The sequence below is a fragment of the Mercenaria mercenaria genome, chromosome 19, assembly GCF_021730395.1.
Source record: "Mercenaria mercenaria strain notata chromosome 19, MADL_Memer_1, whole genome shotgun sequence".
Taxonomy (NCBI): domain Eukaryota; kingdom Metazoa; phylum Mollusca; class Bivalvia; order Venerida; family Veneridae; genus Mercenaria; species Mercenaria mercenaria.
In genome coordinates, this window is record NC_069379.1 from 41,920,693 (window position 1) to 41,935,917 (window position 15,225).

Consider the following 15,225-nt stretch of genomic DNA (forward strand, 5'->3'; position numbering starts at 1 on the left):
TTAATTACCCCAGGTCTGATGCAAGTGTGAACTTTTAATTTCTTAGCTACATTAAAACTTCTCTGATGATCATGCTTTTGTATAAAGTCTAAATGAAAACATGTTTCCGAAATGTCTCCGTCTTCTAAATAAAAGCATTAAATTCTAAGTAACGTGACTGAACAAGATTGCTTTTGAACTGAAGAGTAAACGATTATTTTTGATTTGATGTTTATGTTGTTAATTTGCACCTTATAAAACTTGTCGTTTGAGCCCCAGAATTGAAGGACCACGCATCTGCAGTCAGCTGCATTTCCTGAATAGAAAACACATCCCCGCATATCATTTATATTACTGCTGAGTGTATAACTGAAAGTACTATTTTCACAACAAAGTTACGCAAAACGTGAAAACCTAGAGATTCTAAATTGTTTGAATATTTCATTGAGGGAGTTTCTGCATTGTACAAAAACATATGTATGTAACAAGTCCAAACATACAGAAACGCAAAGCAAGGAAGAGAATTTTGAGTATTTGAATATCATTTTGTGATTGTCAGGAATAGCAAATTTTCTTACTTTGAGATTTCGACGACAAGTTTACTTTACTTCACAGCTTTTTTTGTAAATGGCTAGATAACCTTACATTGTTCTAATAAAATTAACCCATATCAAGCCGCTGACAGCATAGACAGAATAACAACCCATTCCAATTATCGGATTAGATACCCAGATCAAAACGCTGCAGTTGCAATATTTATCTGAGATTTTTTTAGCGATTTATACAACCGACGAGCACTTCAGTTGCAAATAAATCAATTACATTTTTACTACAATTACTTTCAAAACCTGTAATTGTACCTAGAAATAAGCTCATCTCTGCAGAGTCTCACACAACAAACAAAACCGACATCAAATATCAATTATCGGATTAGAGAGGATACATCATTTTCAGATATCACACCTGATAACAGTGTGGAAATCCATCTGCTAAAACACCATGATAATAGTTTGATAAGCCTCCCTAGCTCATATGTCATCTGTCATATTTTCCCTTGCGTTTCAAAATGCTTTTGATTTCTTTTGCATCCTGTCTGTGTGACCTTACAACAACATGCAGCGGAAAAAAAACAACAACAAAATATGAGAAGTTATTGCGTAAAATTCGTGTTTAAAAACGAATTAATTTAACAGTCCAACACACAAGTACCAAGGAACAGGCACTGTAGGTAAATGTAAGCTTAAACCTGCGGTAAAATGATGTTTTTATTTTGTTTAAAATTTATGTTAATTGTTTGATCAAGTTAAAATCCTTAAACCTCTTTGAAATTCGTTTGTTCTATTTGCACTCCCTTCCACAATTTTCAATAAATTAGGTTTGATATTACATTACATTAAGACGATTATTTAAACAATGGCAATGAATATTTCATTTATCTGTTTTCTAATTGGGGTCGTTTCAACAGTTTTTCAGTTACACAATGGCTAGTAGCTAACCTAACCAGGGTTCCTGGATTTGTATCAGCACTAACATGTAATTCGCAAGTAGATGCCAACTTTTCAGCATAAATCAGAGTGGGGACAGTTTTCATTTATCAACCGTCACGGACTATTATACACCTTACACGGGGATCGAACCCTGTAGATCCACGCTTTCCCTACTTAGCTAAAGGGGCGGACGAAAAGGAGTAGCTACCTTCGCAAGATACAAATAGGGTACAGATAAGCAGTACGAAATAAAAAGTAAAAACAAAGTTATGTCTTACCTGTAAGCCGACAACGCAATGGAAAACACACACAATATGAAAAGAGAAAACGAAATGTCTTATTACACTTTTATTAATAAGAAACATGGCGAACGGTGTATGAATATACCGGTATCAAATTCAAGATATAACTATACATGTATTAAACCCAAGGTATAAATATGCAGGTGTTAAATCCAAACACAAATTAAGATTCGCCTTCTTATACATAAATTGAAAGCGACTATGAACACGTTATTAAATCCGGCAATGAGGATTTTTTTGTAAAGAAAGTTAACATAGTATTTAACTTTTGTAATGTTTTTTTTTTTTTTTTTTTTTTTTTTTTTTTAATTTTATAACTGGTTTCTGTGTTTATCGATAGTAACAGAAATATTCATTTATTATTTGCACATGTGAGTTTAAATGTTTCGCCCTTTAAAAAGGGTTTGTATGAACAATACAAATAATGCACTAGGTGAAAGTCAGACAATTATGCGGTATTTTGTATATGAAAGCAAGACATTTATGCGGTATACTGTATATGAAAGCAAGACAATTATGCGGAATACTGTATATGAAAGCAAGACTATAAAAAAGCATATACGGTGCACCTTTATTAAACGCAAAACAAGTAAAATCCGTGTGCAGTTCATTGCATATAAACAAATTGTTGTTTTACGTTCTGCTTTTTGTCCTGTTGACATTGATTGTAGGAAGATTATGATCTAGTCTGTTACAGTGCCTATTATTCAGACATACAGTCTGTTCATGTGTCATTTACATTGACAGGTTAATGTACTATTACCAAACGATTTAAAGAAATTCTAGGTATATCATCTATATAGTACGTATGATAACTTTGGAATGGGAAAAATATGTGCGAACATTTTTACACTGCCGGATATTTTCTAGCATAGCTCATTGAATATATACTTCATCTACCCTGGTTTAGAGTAAGTGTGGATTGACATGCCAAAACCCGTTTAAACATCCCCAATCTTTCCTTTTGGACGGTTACTGAACGTTCCTAGGTGGTGTCCCTAATTTACACCTTGTTTTTAATCCGAACGGTATGAGATGAGGTGATTTGTTGTTGTCTTGCAAGCCCTGCCCAATGTTTCCCTGGCCCCTCCTACACCCAAATCTCCCTTCTTGTTGCTCATACTACCCAATCTTGACAATGTGAACATTAAAGTATTGCAAAACAAACGAGTGTAAGTAGCAGTGGGATCCGGACATTTGCCCTCCCAATAAAAAAGCGGACTGCTGGACATTTCCCCCCCCCCCCCAGTTGAAATGGTAGATAGGACATTTGCCTCCCAGTGCTTATTTCTTAAACAGACTTTTGCCCTCCAATATATTTGTCCCCTAATGATTGTTTAGAAACTTAGTAGAAGATAATTATCATATTGCAGATAACAATGTCTTTGTTTCTTACATCTTTCTAGTCGGCAATTGCCAAATTAACAAGTTTAAGTGTTATAAACATTGCACAAAAAATTATAGCATTGTTATGACACTTTTATAACCAATATAGATAGGTATTATGTTTCCTTGAACACCTGAATGTTCCTTAACATTATTCATCAAATGTGACTTAAATTGCAAAAAAAATTGTTTGTTTTTTTACTGAAAAATTGCATTTAGAGTAATTTTGATAATAAAACAACATAAAACACAATATATCTACTGGCACATAGGACACAAACATTGGGGAGGGGGGGGCGGGGGGGCAAATGTCCATTCTAAAAATAAGAAGTAGAGTGCAAATGTCCTATTTGCCATTTCAACTGGGGGGCAAATGTCCGGTAGTACATTTTCCATGGGGGGGGGGGGGGGGGGGGGGGCAAATGTAGCAAATTCAAGTAACTATAGTACTAGAAGTATCTAATTCGACACTCACAAAAATTGCTTTAAATTTGCAACTTTTTGTTTGTGGTTATGGGAGGTGCAGTTGCCAGGACAATGCTTGCATCGTCCCTTAGATAATCATCATTTTTATCTTTCTAGTTTCGTAACTTGCAATTGTTACCACAGTATTTTGACGTCGAGTTTAGGAAAGATACAAATTACTATGATTAAACATCATAAAGATGCCGCTAGTAAATTTGCAAATTGGGTGTTAATAATCTATGATGATATGTTTACCGTAATACAGTGAAATTGATAAAAGATTTATTAAAAGAAGAATATTAGTCTGCAGAAACTTCAATTTTCTGTAAATGCAGTGGTTTGTTAGTTAATTGTAAGATAAAGAAGAAAACGAGAAAGGTTCTTAAATGGATTAACTTAGAAGTATCCTTTCATGAAGCAATCTCTATACAGAAGCATAGTTTCTGTGACGGCTTGCGGTGGAATCTCTTCACTTGTCTATTAAAGCACACATATTTATTGGCGAAGGTGTTCTTTAAAGAATTCTCAAAAACATTGTTTTTCTTAAGAATGTTTGTCATATAAGTAGTATGTCTACCTTGAATCGTCCTGATTGATTTTTAATAGCCACCAAGACGGTTTCTATTTTGTTGAGTTTAATGTCGCACCGACAAAACTGCAGGTCAAAGGCGACTTTACAGCTTTAATTGGTTGTGAAATACAACTCCATACATTATTTCATCACGGCCTGGCTCTTAAACAGAACTACCGACCTTCCGAAAGCCAGCTGGATGCTTCCTCACATGAAGACGTTAACGCCCCAAGTGAGGCTCGAACCCACATCGGTGTAGAGCAAGTGATTCGAAGTCAGCAAACGTTTAATAATATTTTGCGACAATGTGTCTGTGATGAGTGTGTAAAAGGATTTACATTAGTTTCTATTTTGTGGCTGCTTTTCATATTAGCTTGAAGGTTATTTAAATTTGATATCTAAAACCCAGGTTATAGGTTAGTACAATCTCTATGAGCATTGTCAATAAAATAAAGATGATTCCTGTCAGTTTTAGAATCAGTCTGCACATTTACGATAAATGTAGCATCTGACTGCGCCATCACTGCAGCCGAAAAAAAAATGGATTTGCACGCAATGTCACCAAAGTAATGCCAAACATAAATTTCCAAAAAACAATATTAAACAAAAACAGGAAATCCTTTTGCTGACATCCGGACATTTGCAGCTTCAATGCATTGAAATCGGACAAAAATAACGTTTTCCGAAGCAATAAATAAATTGATTGTTTAAAAAATGTTAAAATCACGCATCAATTCGTGAACATAACATAGCAAGAACTCACTGAATATTCATTAGGCAGTTATATACAAACCGACCGTGCAATAATACGCATGCGTTATCAGCATAATTTGCATAAATTGCATAGCTGCATCTCTCGTCTTTTACTAACATTTATTTCAAAAGACAGAAGTAAATGAAACATGAATAACAAAAACAGATTGAATTTGCCAAAGTTGTTGCCTAGAAACTGAAATAAAAAACTACAGAAAAGCAAATCTGTTTCCTAAGTAGGTATTTAATTTTGAATCCAAGGTCAACGTTGTACAATAGATGACCTCTGAGATATGTATATTATACCACTGAGATGAGTAAATTTAGGGGTCCAGTTAAAACTTTATTGATATATTTACAGCAAGACAATCTCTTCATATCTAAAGGCCCACGAAAGAAGAATTTTGACAACTCCACAATTTAGTTAATAATTTCGGAGAGCGAAATTGTGGTCTTTATTGGGAGGTGGTCTTTATTCCCAAGTTAAAATACACTGTAAATGTTAAAATGGGAAACAAATTATGTGGTCTTTAGAGTCAGGTGGTCTCTGTTCAGAGGTATCTTTAACACAGGACTGACTGTATTTTGGTGATGTTTTAAATTTCCAGTATGATATCATTTCATTTTTTTTCTCCTGACCATGACAATCGCATGCCTGTTAAACGAAATGAAAAAACAAGTTGTTTTTTTCTTATAACCGAATTGATATGTTCATTTTATCACCCACATTAGCCTTAAATTTCTGAAAAACAAATAGTCTCAAGCAATTTCAGGAAATAAAATCTAATATCAAATGGTTATGTTGAAACGATTTATCAAAATCTTGATAACATGTTTGTGGTGTCAGAGGTCTTCGCACTGCAAGGGAGCCCACTATGTAGGAGATTGATGATACGTAGCAACCACTGGTTATGGTACATCCCCATTATGATAAGTATAGGTGTAGTTGCTAGGTACATATCCTTGAGCATGAAATACATCTGATTTTGCCTTAATATGTCGAGGCATAAAAATAATGATAAAATCCAAACAGGGAATGCCACGTTCCAAAGACCACATCCTCCCCAAAACGAAGACCAAAGCACACAGAATTCCATACTTCTAACACACACACACACACACACACACACACACACACACACACACTAGCATACCAAGCAAACACACGAGAACAAAACAAACAAAAAATGGAATGGGGGTTGGGGCGGGGTGGGTGTAAATTGCAGACATAAGAGAAACAAACATTGATTGGTTAAACTTATCACATTTCTGTCAATCCTGTTGCTTTCTATGTAAATATGGCATGCGGTATTCTGATAATTAGATTGAAATTGTGGTACTCTATATTCAGGCGTTTGTCATAACATCAAACTACAACGTTTCTGTAGAGACATTGCCAATATATACTGTATGTTTATTGGTTTTTATTTTATATTAACAGCACACTCATCCCCCTACTACTCTAGCGCAGGTTCTGCGCAAGAGCATGTTATTGAAAAACGATCTGTCAACGCGCCGACATTACAAATGTATGTGTTTTTAGAACAGACCAGTAGAGAACATACATACTCAACATACAGTTGAATCTCGCTTATCTTAAAAAAATTCCGGCATTCTCGAAGACATTTTTTTTAAAGTCCCGTCCCGAAAAAAAAAATTGCACAAAATATCATTTTAAGTCGATTTTCGGTTTTCTTTAAGAAAAACGTCAAATTCCTTGGAATTTGAGATACCAGATTTTAACTGATGTTAGAATATTTGACAAAAATAGTAAGAATATTTTACCATCCGACCCGGCAATACAAATGCTGTACACTAAATGAGAGAATATTAATTGAAAGTTACTTCATTTTCATTTATTTTCGTCACAAATAATTTGCTCCTTGCTCTTCTGTATATCTAAAATGCATTACTATCTATTTTAGTATGTACGAACATGCCTCTTTAATGATATTCACATAGAAAACGGAAATGACATCCTCCGTTTCTAAATATCTTATATAGAATCTGATTCCTTTAATATCCGACTTCATTATCTTTGCATTATTCGTAGACACCGTGATTTTAACCATCATTTCAGAGCCCTGGACAATATATCTGTCATAGTAAATAGGAAACCAGTGATAAAAGTCACGATTATAAATATGTATGAAGACAGAAAATTGCAATTTCTGGTCTGGGCAAGATAGAAATGTACTTTGTATATCGACCGTCCTTAGATATATATCATGTATTCTGTTAACGACATGTTAAGAATAGTAAAAGCTAAAAGGCAAGGAGCACAGAGCACCCCAAACACAGCCATAGAGCAATGCATCGCAAAGAAGGCACACAGCAAAAGGAAACTGTAACAGAAAAATATTGTAGAGGGGTTGCTTCGAAACTCCAACAACACGTACGTTATAAATATATGGGTTGGTAAAGCAATGTAAAAGAGACTTTAGAAAGGAAGAGATTTAAACAGTTTGTTTCCGTTTATTTCGTTACAATCTACGGTAAAATACGCCACGGGAGTAAGGTAAGAGAGACAACTCCAGTTTTTGTGTTAATGCTGAGAACCAAACAATTACGCCATTGACACTTTCGTGCCTGTTTTTGACATCACTTTAATGAGCGAAACCAGGACCACATGATGGTTTATGCGTACATGTAATCTTATGCTTAAAGTCATGAATAACTTATGCGACTGAATCGCTATACGTGATACAATAAGTTGCTAAACGTATTTTATTGACATATAACTGTGATTGTTAAGTCCATACGCTAAACGCTTATTAAAATATACAGTCACCCCGTACCAAAATGAAATCTCGGCTATCCAATTTGTCTATATCAAAAGTTATTAATTATAGACAGAAGCAAACATTAATCGCTTAGGATAACTCGTCAGTTGAAGAGAACAATATTAATAAGTTCATTTGGACTGATGATGACCTGCTTAACTATTTTAAAAACAGAAATTTTCGCGAGGGTTTATCTTTTTGCTATATTCGCGAGGCCCTACATTTCGCAAATATTAATCGTGTAAATATTCACCATTATTATAATTCAAATTCTAGTATGACACCATTTTTTCAATTTAGCGAATATTACACCTCGCGAACATACTCAAAATTTCAGACCCAGCGAAAATGTGTTTTTACAGTAAGTTTATATAACAATAAAGATATCCCAGAACCCAGCAACCCATAAAAGAAAAGAAAAAACGACATTAAACAATGATACATATCCAACTGGAAAATACGTCTTTCTGAAAACCGTTCATTGACATTTTGTTAGAAGAAGAAATGATAATGAAAACCATATTACACACATAAATGATAGGCATTATCTCAGACACAGACGGGCACCTTGGTAGAACAACAGTCCTTCCGTAAGCTATCTGAATGCCTTCCTCACATGAAAGAATTTCACATCAAAGATAGATTTCAACATTCCCACGGCGAGTGGCAGATGATTTGAAATCGGCGACCTTGATCATTCGGCCAAGGAAGCGCCCAATGACACGGCAGCCTATTTCGATACTAAGGTGTGACCGTTCTTTAATTAATATACAATGTACACGTATAGGCATTTACAAAAAAAGTGCTAACAAATTAAGCTGAAAACAATTACATGTAGAACTGTGATTAAACATTATCATTTATTCTTTATATACGTTGACATTTGATTTTAAATTTATGTAATATTTACTTTTTATTAATATGATCTTAGTGTTTTCCGAACATGGTAGTAACAATATTTGTGAACATCGGTGATATCATTTTACCTGAAATGGTCAACGTCATTGCTTATTTCATCATTCCAATTGCTATATACTGTACATTTCTGTTTATGTTTTAAAAAAACCCGTTTGTATTAGGTACGTTTTGCATTGATCGAGATAAGATGTTTATAATTTAATCTCTGTGTGACTGAGGCGTTCGTAATGACAATAATATACCAGAAAATAAAAGATAAGTATTTTTCGTCTGTTAAGTAAATGGTCTAATATCTCAAATTTTAGACATATTATATCGCTCTATTTAATAACGGACACGCTATTCTAAATGATTAGCACGTTCTGATATTGCATTACACAATGCCCCTTAATCCTTTTTACACTTTAAATTATTCACAATCCCTTGCTACTTTATTCTCTCTGAACTCCTAATTTGGTAAATACTTTTAGACAATTTTGTTCATTACGCTAGTATTACCTGTGTAATTTACGCCGACCTCTGTCGTCAAGATTTCTCCTGGATCGTACTTCTTTGGAAACTGATACAGGTCAAATTCAATATCCAGACCATTCTTATTCTTTATCGTATTCAGAAAGTCGTCGAAAGCACCACGAAATATTTTACATACTTGCAAGTCTGAGTCGTGTTTTTCTGTCAATATTTTCAAGTGCTGGTATTTCAGATATTCAAATATGAAGCCGCTTAAGAACCGAGTCAGTGTGGACATGCTTGGTCCAATTCTAACCAATGTCTTATACATCGTATGTACCGTTTTGTTAGCGCTAAAACTGCGGCTCAAACCACCCGGAGTAATAACCGGTATCTCTTTAGCGCCCGAAATACGAGCTAAATGACTTAATGGGTAGTCATAAACAGGCCCAATAAACGCATGTACGCTCTTGTTCCAAATGAAATCAATCGCAATTAGTTCAACTGCGGTTTCATCCGGAAATTTCGAATCAATGAATGTAAGATTAAGCTGGACGAAGGGAGGTAATACTAACTGTTCGTAAGCAATTTCCATCGCAGGAGTTATCCTAGCTAAACTATAGCCAAAGGAATTATTGGCTGGAGCAAAAATTACTATATTCACTGAAATGTTCTTCATCGATATTAAACCCTTCCACAGGAGAGCGAAGCATAGCAGAAGGGAAAGAAATCCGCTCTTATATTGACACAACATTTTCGTAGATGACCTCCCTCATGCAAGCTTAAATGTTACCGCTTCTTTTTTATGCAGTTTAAGACACATTGCTTCCTGGTTCATTTTTTCACTAAGTACTCATAAGTTTTACTCCAGCCATTAAGCATAACCAGGAAACTCCCAAAACGAGAACAAAAACACCTGATTCATTTGTAAATGCACAAACCTAAAGCACTTCCGCCTTTTGCAGTAGCATTAATCCGATTTTGAAAAATAAAATCCCTTTAGTGATATCCGATCATATGCAAATGGTAACTTTCCATTAGCATTCTATCACTTTTTACTACATCATTTCGAAAGAGGTAATAATGTGTAAGATTAGACACAATTAAAACTAATAGAATACCATATAAATGAGCGTTAAGTCAAATTATTTTTAACTGAAGCAAGAAAATAATTGTTTGTTTCTAATGACAAATATTTTTCTGTACAAACTTAATTGCTTTCGGTAAATTGAGACATTTTTGGAGCTTGGACCGTTTAAAATATTTTCTATAGAATGATCAGTCCTGTGACCTCTTAAGTTAAATGGATGAAGAGAACAAAAACAAACAAGATAAAAATTCAAATCTAAGTTTCCTTAACATTAACCTATTACGATATGCATTTTTCTTACATAATTGTTTCGTTTTCTTATTTCTGTTAACACAGTATCAATTAGATATACCTGACGGAATCCAAATATTTGATAAAATATGAAACACACGATGTCCGTTAATGCATTGAACTACGGAAAAATATCCGTCTGTCATTCACATATTTCAGTCGGCTGTTTCGGTACAAAAAAGGCCGTCGGTTGAGTGCATCAACGAAAGCATCTGCATCTTATAATAATTAGTCAAACCCTATTGAACAAGTTTCAAAAGATCGTAAATTAGTAGTCTGAACTTACGACTTCCGTACATACCTCGTATGCGAAATTAAACTGATATAATCTAACCTAACAACATTAAATTATTTAACACGGCCCTGACTATAGTTAACTTCCTGAAGTAGAAGCGGAAACAACTTGAATACAATACTTGATGGTGTTTGCACTGCTTCTCGACATAAAAGTTTATTTACATTCAAATCTATTATAAAGACTTCCTATTATTAAAATTCATTGACATGTTTTATAGGATGAAATCTTTTTAAAAAATGTTTAATTTTGATTTTGGACTGATACGTGTGGATTTGTTGAGAGCAACTTGTAACAAAATTTAATAAAGAATTAATATGGCGAAAAAATGTGTCTAATTTAAATACAACGTTTACAAATTTAATGGCGCCTCCGTGGCCGAGTGGTAAAGGTCGCTGACTTTAACTCACATGCCCCTCATCGATGGGGGTTTGAGCCTCACTAGGGGCGTTGAATTCTTCACCTGGGGTCTTCCTCCACCACGAAAAGCTAGGAAGTCGCCATATGACCTATAACTGGATCAGTGCGACGTTAAACCGAACAAAATAAATAAAATTGATATAAACTTGATTTTTAGTGTTAATCCATTTAAATTCGAATTCATACTTTTAAACCGGACAAAAATGTTTAACATTGTCCCTACTTGTATTATTCTACCTCAATACTTTCGAAACAATTTCCGTTCGTTTAAGGACATTTTTCGATCTGAATCAATGGCACGAAATCAAATACTGAATAAAAATGTATGTCATTTACTTATTCTTTCTAATGTTTTACAAATTAGAGATAGTGCTGTCTTCTTCAATATAGACTAAGTATAAAAATGTTTAATTTTCCATTTCAAAGCTCCGTATAATGAGTGCAAACGTACCTAGTAAAACATGACATCTTTCATTTTTGATGTGAAGAACCCGCCGAATGTGATGCACATTTAGCATTCCAGTAGCAGATTTAAACAGATCGATTCGATATTTTGATCAAAATATTTTGTTCAAAGAACATCTTTAACCAAGGAGAATTTATCCACATCAGTTATCTAGCAACGCGGCTAGTAAAGTCTGTCAAGATTACTTGTGATATTATGTATCTCGTTAAACTGTACAAATCATTTTCGTGTTAATATATTCTGCATTTATGTTTGCACCAATCTCCATGCAACCCTGTATTTTTGCATTGATATATTTAAATTTAAATTTTCATGTAACCAAGCTTTTGTGCATAATGTTTGTTAACGTATATCTTCAAACAACTCTGCAGATTTTTTAATGCTTTTTTTTGGATAATCTCCGTATTTATAAGCCTTACTACTGATCGTCACAAAATCTTTCCACAAGTCTTAACAATGATAAGTTTCTCAAATGTATTTCATTTCAAATCTACTTGGGGTCTCTGTGGCCGCCGAGTGGTTAAGGTCGTTGACTTCAAATCACTTGCCACTCATCGATGTGGGTTCGAGCGAGCCTCACTCGGGGCGTTGAAATTGTCATGTGAGGAAAACATCCATCTCGCTTACGAAAGGTCGGTGGTTCTACCAAGGTGCGCGCTCGTGATGAAATAATGCACGGAGGGGCTCCTGGGTCCTCCTCCACCATTAAAGCTAGAAAGTCGCCATATGACCTATGTTTCATCTTTTATAATTTATTCGCTTTTAAGTGCTATGTGTTGGCTTCAGGAGTCTCCTCCTGTATTTTGACTAAATGATGTTATGTTTATTTTTTTCCTTTGTGATCAAAGAGACTGTACATTTTAACTGTGCCACTAATCTGGATTGACCTCTCATGAACAGACTCTGTCAAACTGAGTTTGCTATGCAACTATCTTCTCATATATGTTATTATCTGTACCAAACTATCTAGGTTGTATGATGGAATCAGTTTGCATAATATATTGTAAAATAGAGAAAGTGGAAAACCATAGATCGCTCAACACGACATAAACAAAATTGTTGCAGGCTCGGTTTAATTGAGCCTGTTCATGGACGGTAGTGGAAAGGCAAGCTACCGTCAACGCCCTCTGGCCCCGGGTTGGGCATAACTCACTATTTAGACATGTTACAAGCACATATAAGAGTATAATTTAGAGACATCCGTAGATGGATTCATACGGCGGTGCAGATGGAACCTTCAATGATACACAGAGTGCAATTCCATGAAAAGCGGCGTATGGTCCCAAGATGAAATAATTGCCTTGCCCTTAACGAGAAAACAATGTGACGAAATAAACAAACTGGAATTTAGAGAGAGTATTAAAAGCATATGACGCGCAATATCTGACTAATTACTTCTTCAAAGCAACTGACTCCCTTACTTCCAAGATATGTTATTGACATTAAACATATCCTTTGAACTTAGGTCCAAATTCATCGATCCATGATTGTTTTCAAAAGAATTATCCTTCCGTAAGGGAGCACTTGGGGCTGAAGAGTATTTTGTTAACACCAACTGAACACTTTTATCCATAACATAGTATTCTTGTTGTACCGAGTTAATCAGTTACAATCATAAATAATCTGGTTAGTTGGGCTTTTCGTAAGGGCATTCAAAAAGACCTTTTTATACCGTTATATAACAAACAGAGATCGTATTGGGACACAAACGGCTATAACGTGTCTTTATACATAAAAGTCGGTATGAACCAAGCTACTTTACAAACTGTATCAGTGCTGAAGTATGTATGCCATTCTCGTTTGATTTTATACATCTTATAATTCTGTTTTGTTTAAAAGAGATTATTTATTTCTATTCTTTCTGTTAAAGTAAAAATTAAAATTCTTTTGAAACATGGATCGCACGCGAGTACTGTAGCAGACATGTTTTTTGTTAGTCTATACATTATCTCCCATCCGTTGCACCGGCACTTTCTTTGAAGCTTTTTCACAACTGTCAAAGGAATATGATTTTCTCTAGTAAAATGGCTTCAGAAACAAATTACATTTTCGAAGTAAAAAAAAACTTTACAAATATTTGCGGCTTCATTGATATGGTTTTCTGTCTTTCTAACATACGTCTGTTAACACGTCAAAATCAAGGTTTTGAAAGATATTTAAGTTATCATGACAATTGTACTTTATTATGGTTAGGCTTGAAGTTGCTTCGACAATGTATCGTTCCTAAAATTAGCACATCAGCTCGGTAATAAGGTATATTGTTTTATCTTTCTTATTTCATAAGATATGAGAATGTTAGTTTCATAGGTCATAACTAGAAATGTTATTTTAACACAGTTATTTGTAATAAAAAGAAATCATAAGAATATATTATATTCATGTGTGATGAAGCAATACTGAACTTACAACAGACTGGTTTTAAAGCCATAAAACAAGGCCAAGCTTTTAATATTGTTACAGAACTCAAAAAATCTGCTATCAGCTCTAAAAGATTTTATTCATTTTACACGACGAAAACGAAATGTCATTTGGCAATAAACTTAGGAGGTGTTTTTGCTACAAAGAAGCCATATATAGCTCTCACAGATATCTGAAACGTCACTGATTTCTCTTAAGAAGCCAACCAAAGCGAAAGATTACCGATAAATGTTATCTTCATCAGTCTCTGAGCCTGAAAGTACACCCATATCATATTGCAAAGCAAATATTTTGCTTTATATTAATTGCGACTTTTACAATCGAAGTTTATTTTTACTTGCTAGAAATATGTAAATATGGATACACTCAGTTAATGTAACAAAGTTGAAAGCTTTACAGAACTTTTAAACTCTGTTAGAACGCAACAAAATTGAGTAGGTCTTATTCCTCATCTATACTCCAAACAACAGTAAATTATCTTTCATTAAAGATGAAATTACAGTCTTAGATTACCCAGTGATACCGATTCTGGTTCTAGGAGACTGTCTTAAGGAAGGAAATAAATCATGATAAACAAATACGCTAAGGGTTAATAACCACATTTTTCTATGTTTGTTTATATCAATCAATGTTGGTGTATAACTATTACTCTTTAAAGGATACGAGAATGTATTTAAGTACAGGTATTTATCACTACACAACATGCAAGAATACAGTGCTCATATATTATGCCTTCCAATAGTATGTATTAAGATTCTTGGCGTATCAACCAGCCTTTAAAAAACTGTCATATTTTATTTTTCTGACAGAAGAAACTTTCTGCTTGCAAGAGTTTGTGATAAAACAAATTATCTGTAAAAATAGTTGGCAAAGTCGTTTATAATGAGACATCTATATGTGGTTATGTGACACATTTTTACACATAGTTGTTTGAAAATGTTTGCCAATAATCTTACAATAACAAGGACATTGTTTTAAAAGATATTGCCACGTTCAAAGACGCTGCCTCTATAAAAACGAAACCTCTACAGCCGTTTACATTTGTAGGCCTTAATCATTTACATTTATATAGATATACCAAGATAAAGTAAATCAATTATAGCACAACAATGGCCACCTTTGGCATAAATAGTAACTTGTAAGGTAATCCT

At 34.3% G+C, this 15,225-nt stretch overlaps 1 protein-coding gene across 7 annotated transcripts in view; it reads right to left on the reverse strand.

The window, feature by feature from the left end:
• The window catches only part of LOC123542075 (atrial natriuretic peptide receptor 1-like), an 802,781-nt gene that overhangs the window by 348,550 nt on the left and 439,006 nt on the right, over positions 1 to 15,225 (reverse strand). The window contains exon 1 of one of the 7 annotated variants that reach the window (XM_053531575.1): positions 9,143 to 10,234. The exons of the other annotated variants lie outside the window; for them this stretch is intronic. Coding sequence (XP_053387550.1) covers positions 9,143 to 9,848 — 706 coding nt within the window. The 5' untranslated portion in view covers positions 9,849 to 10,234. Of the gene's footprint in view, positions 1 to 9,142; positions 10,235 to 15,225 lie in introns of those variants that run through there. 7 annotated transcript variants of the gene reach the window in all.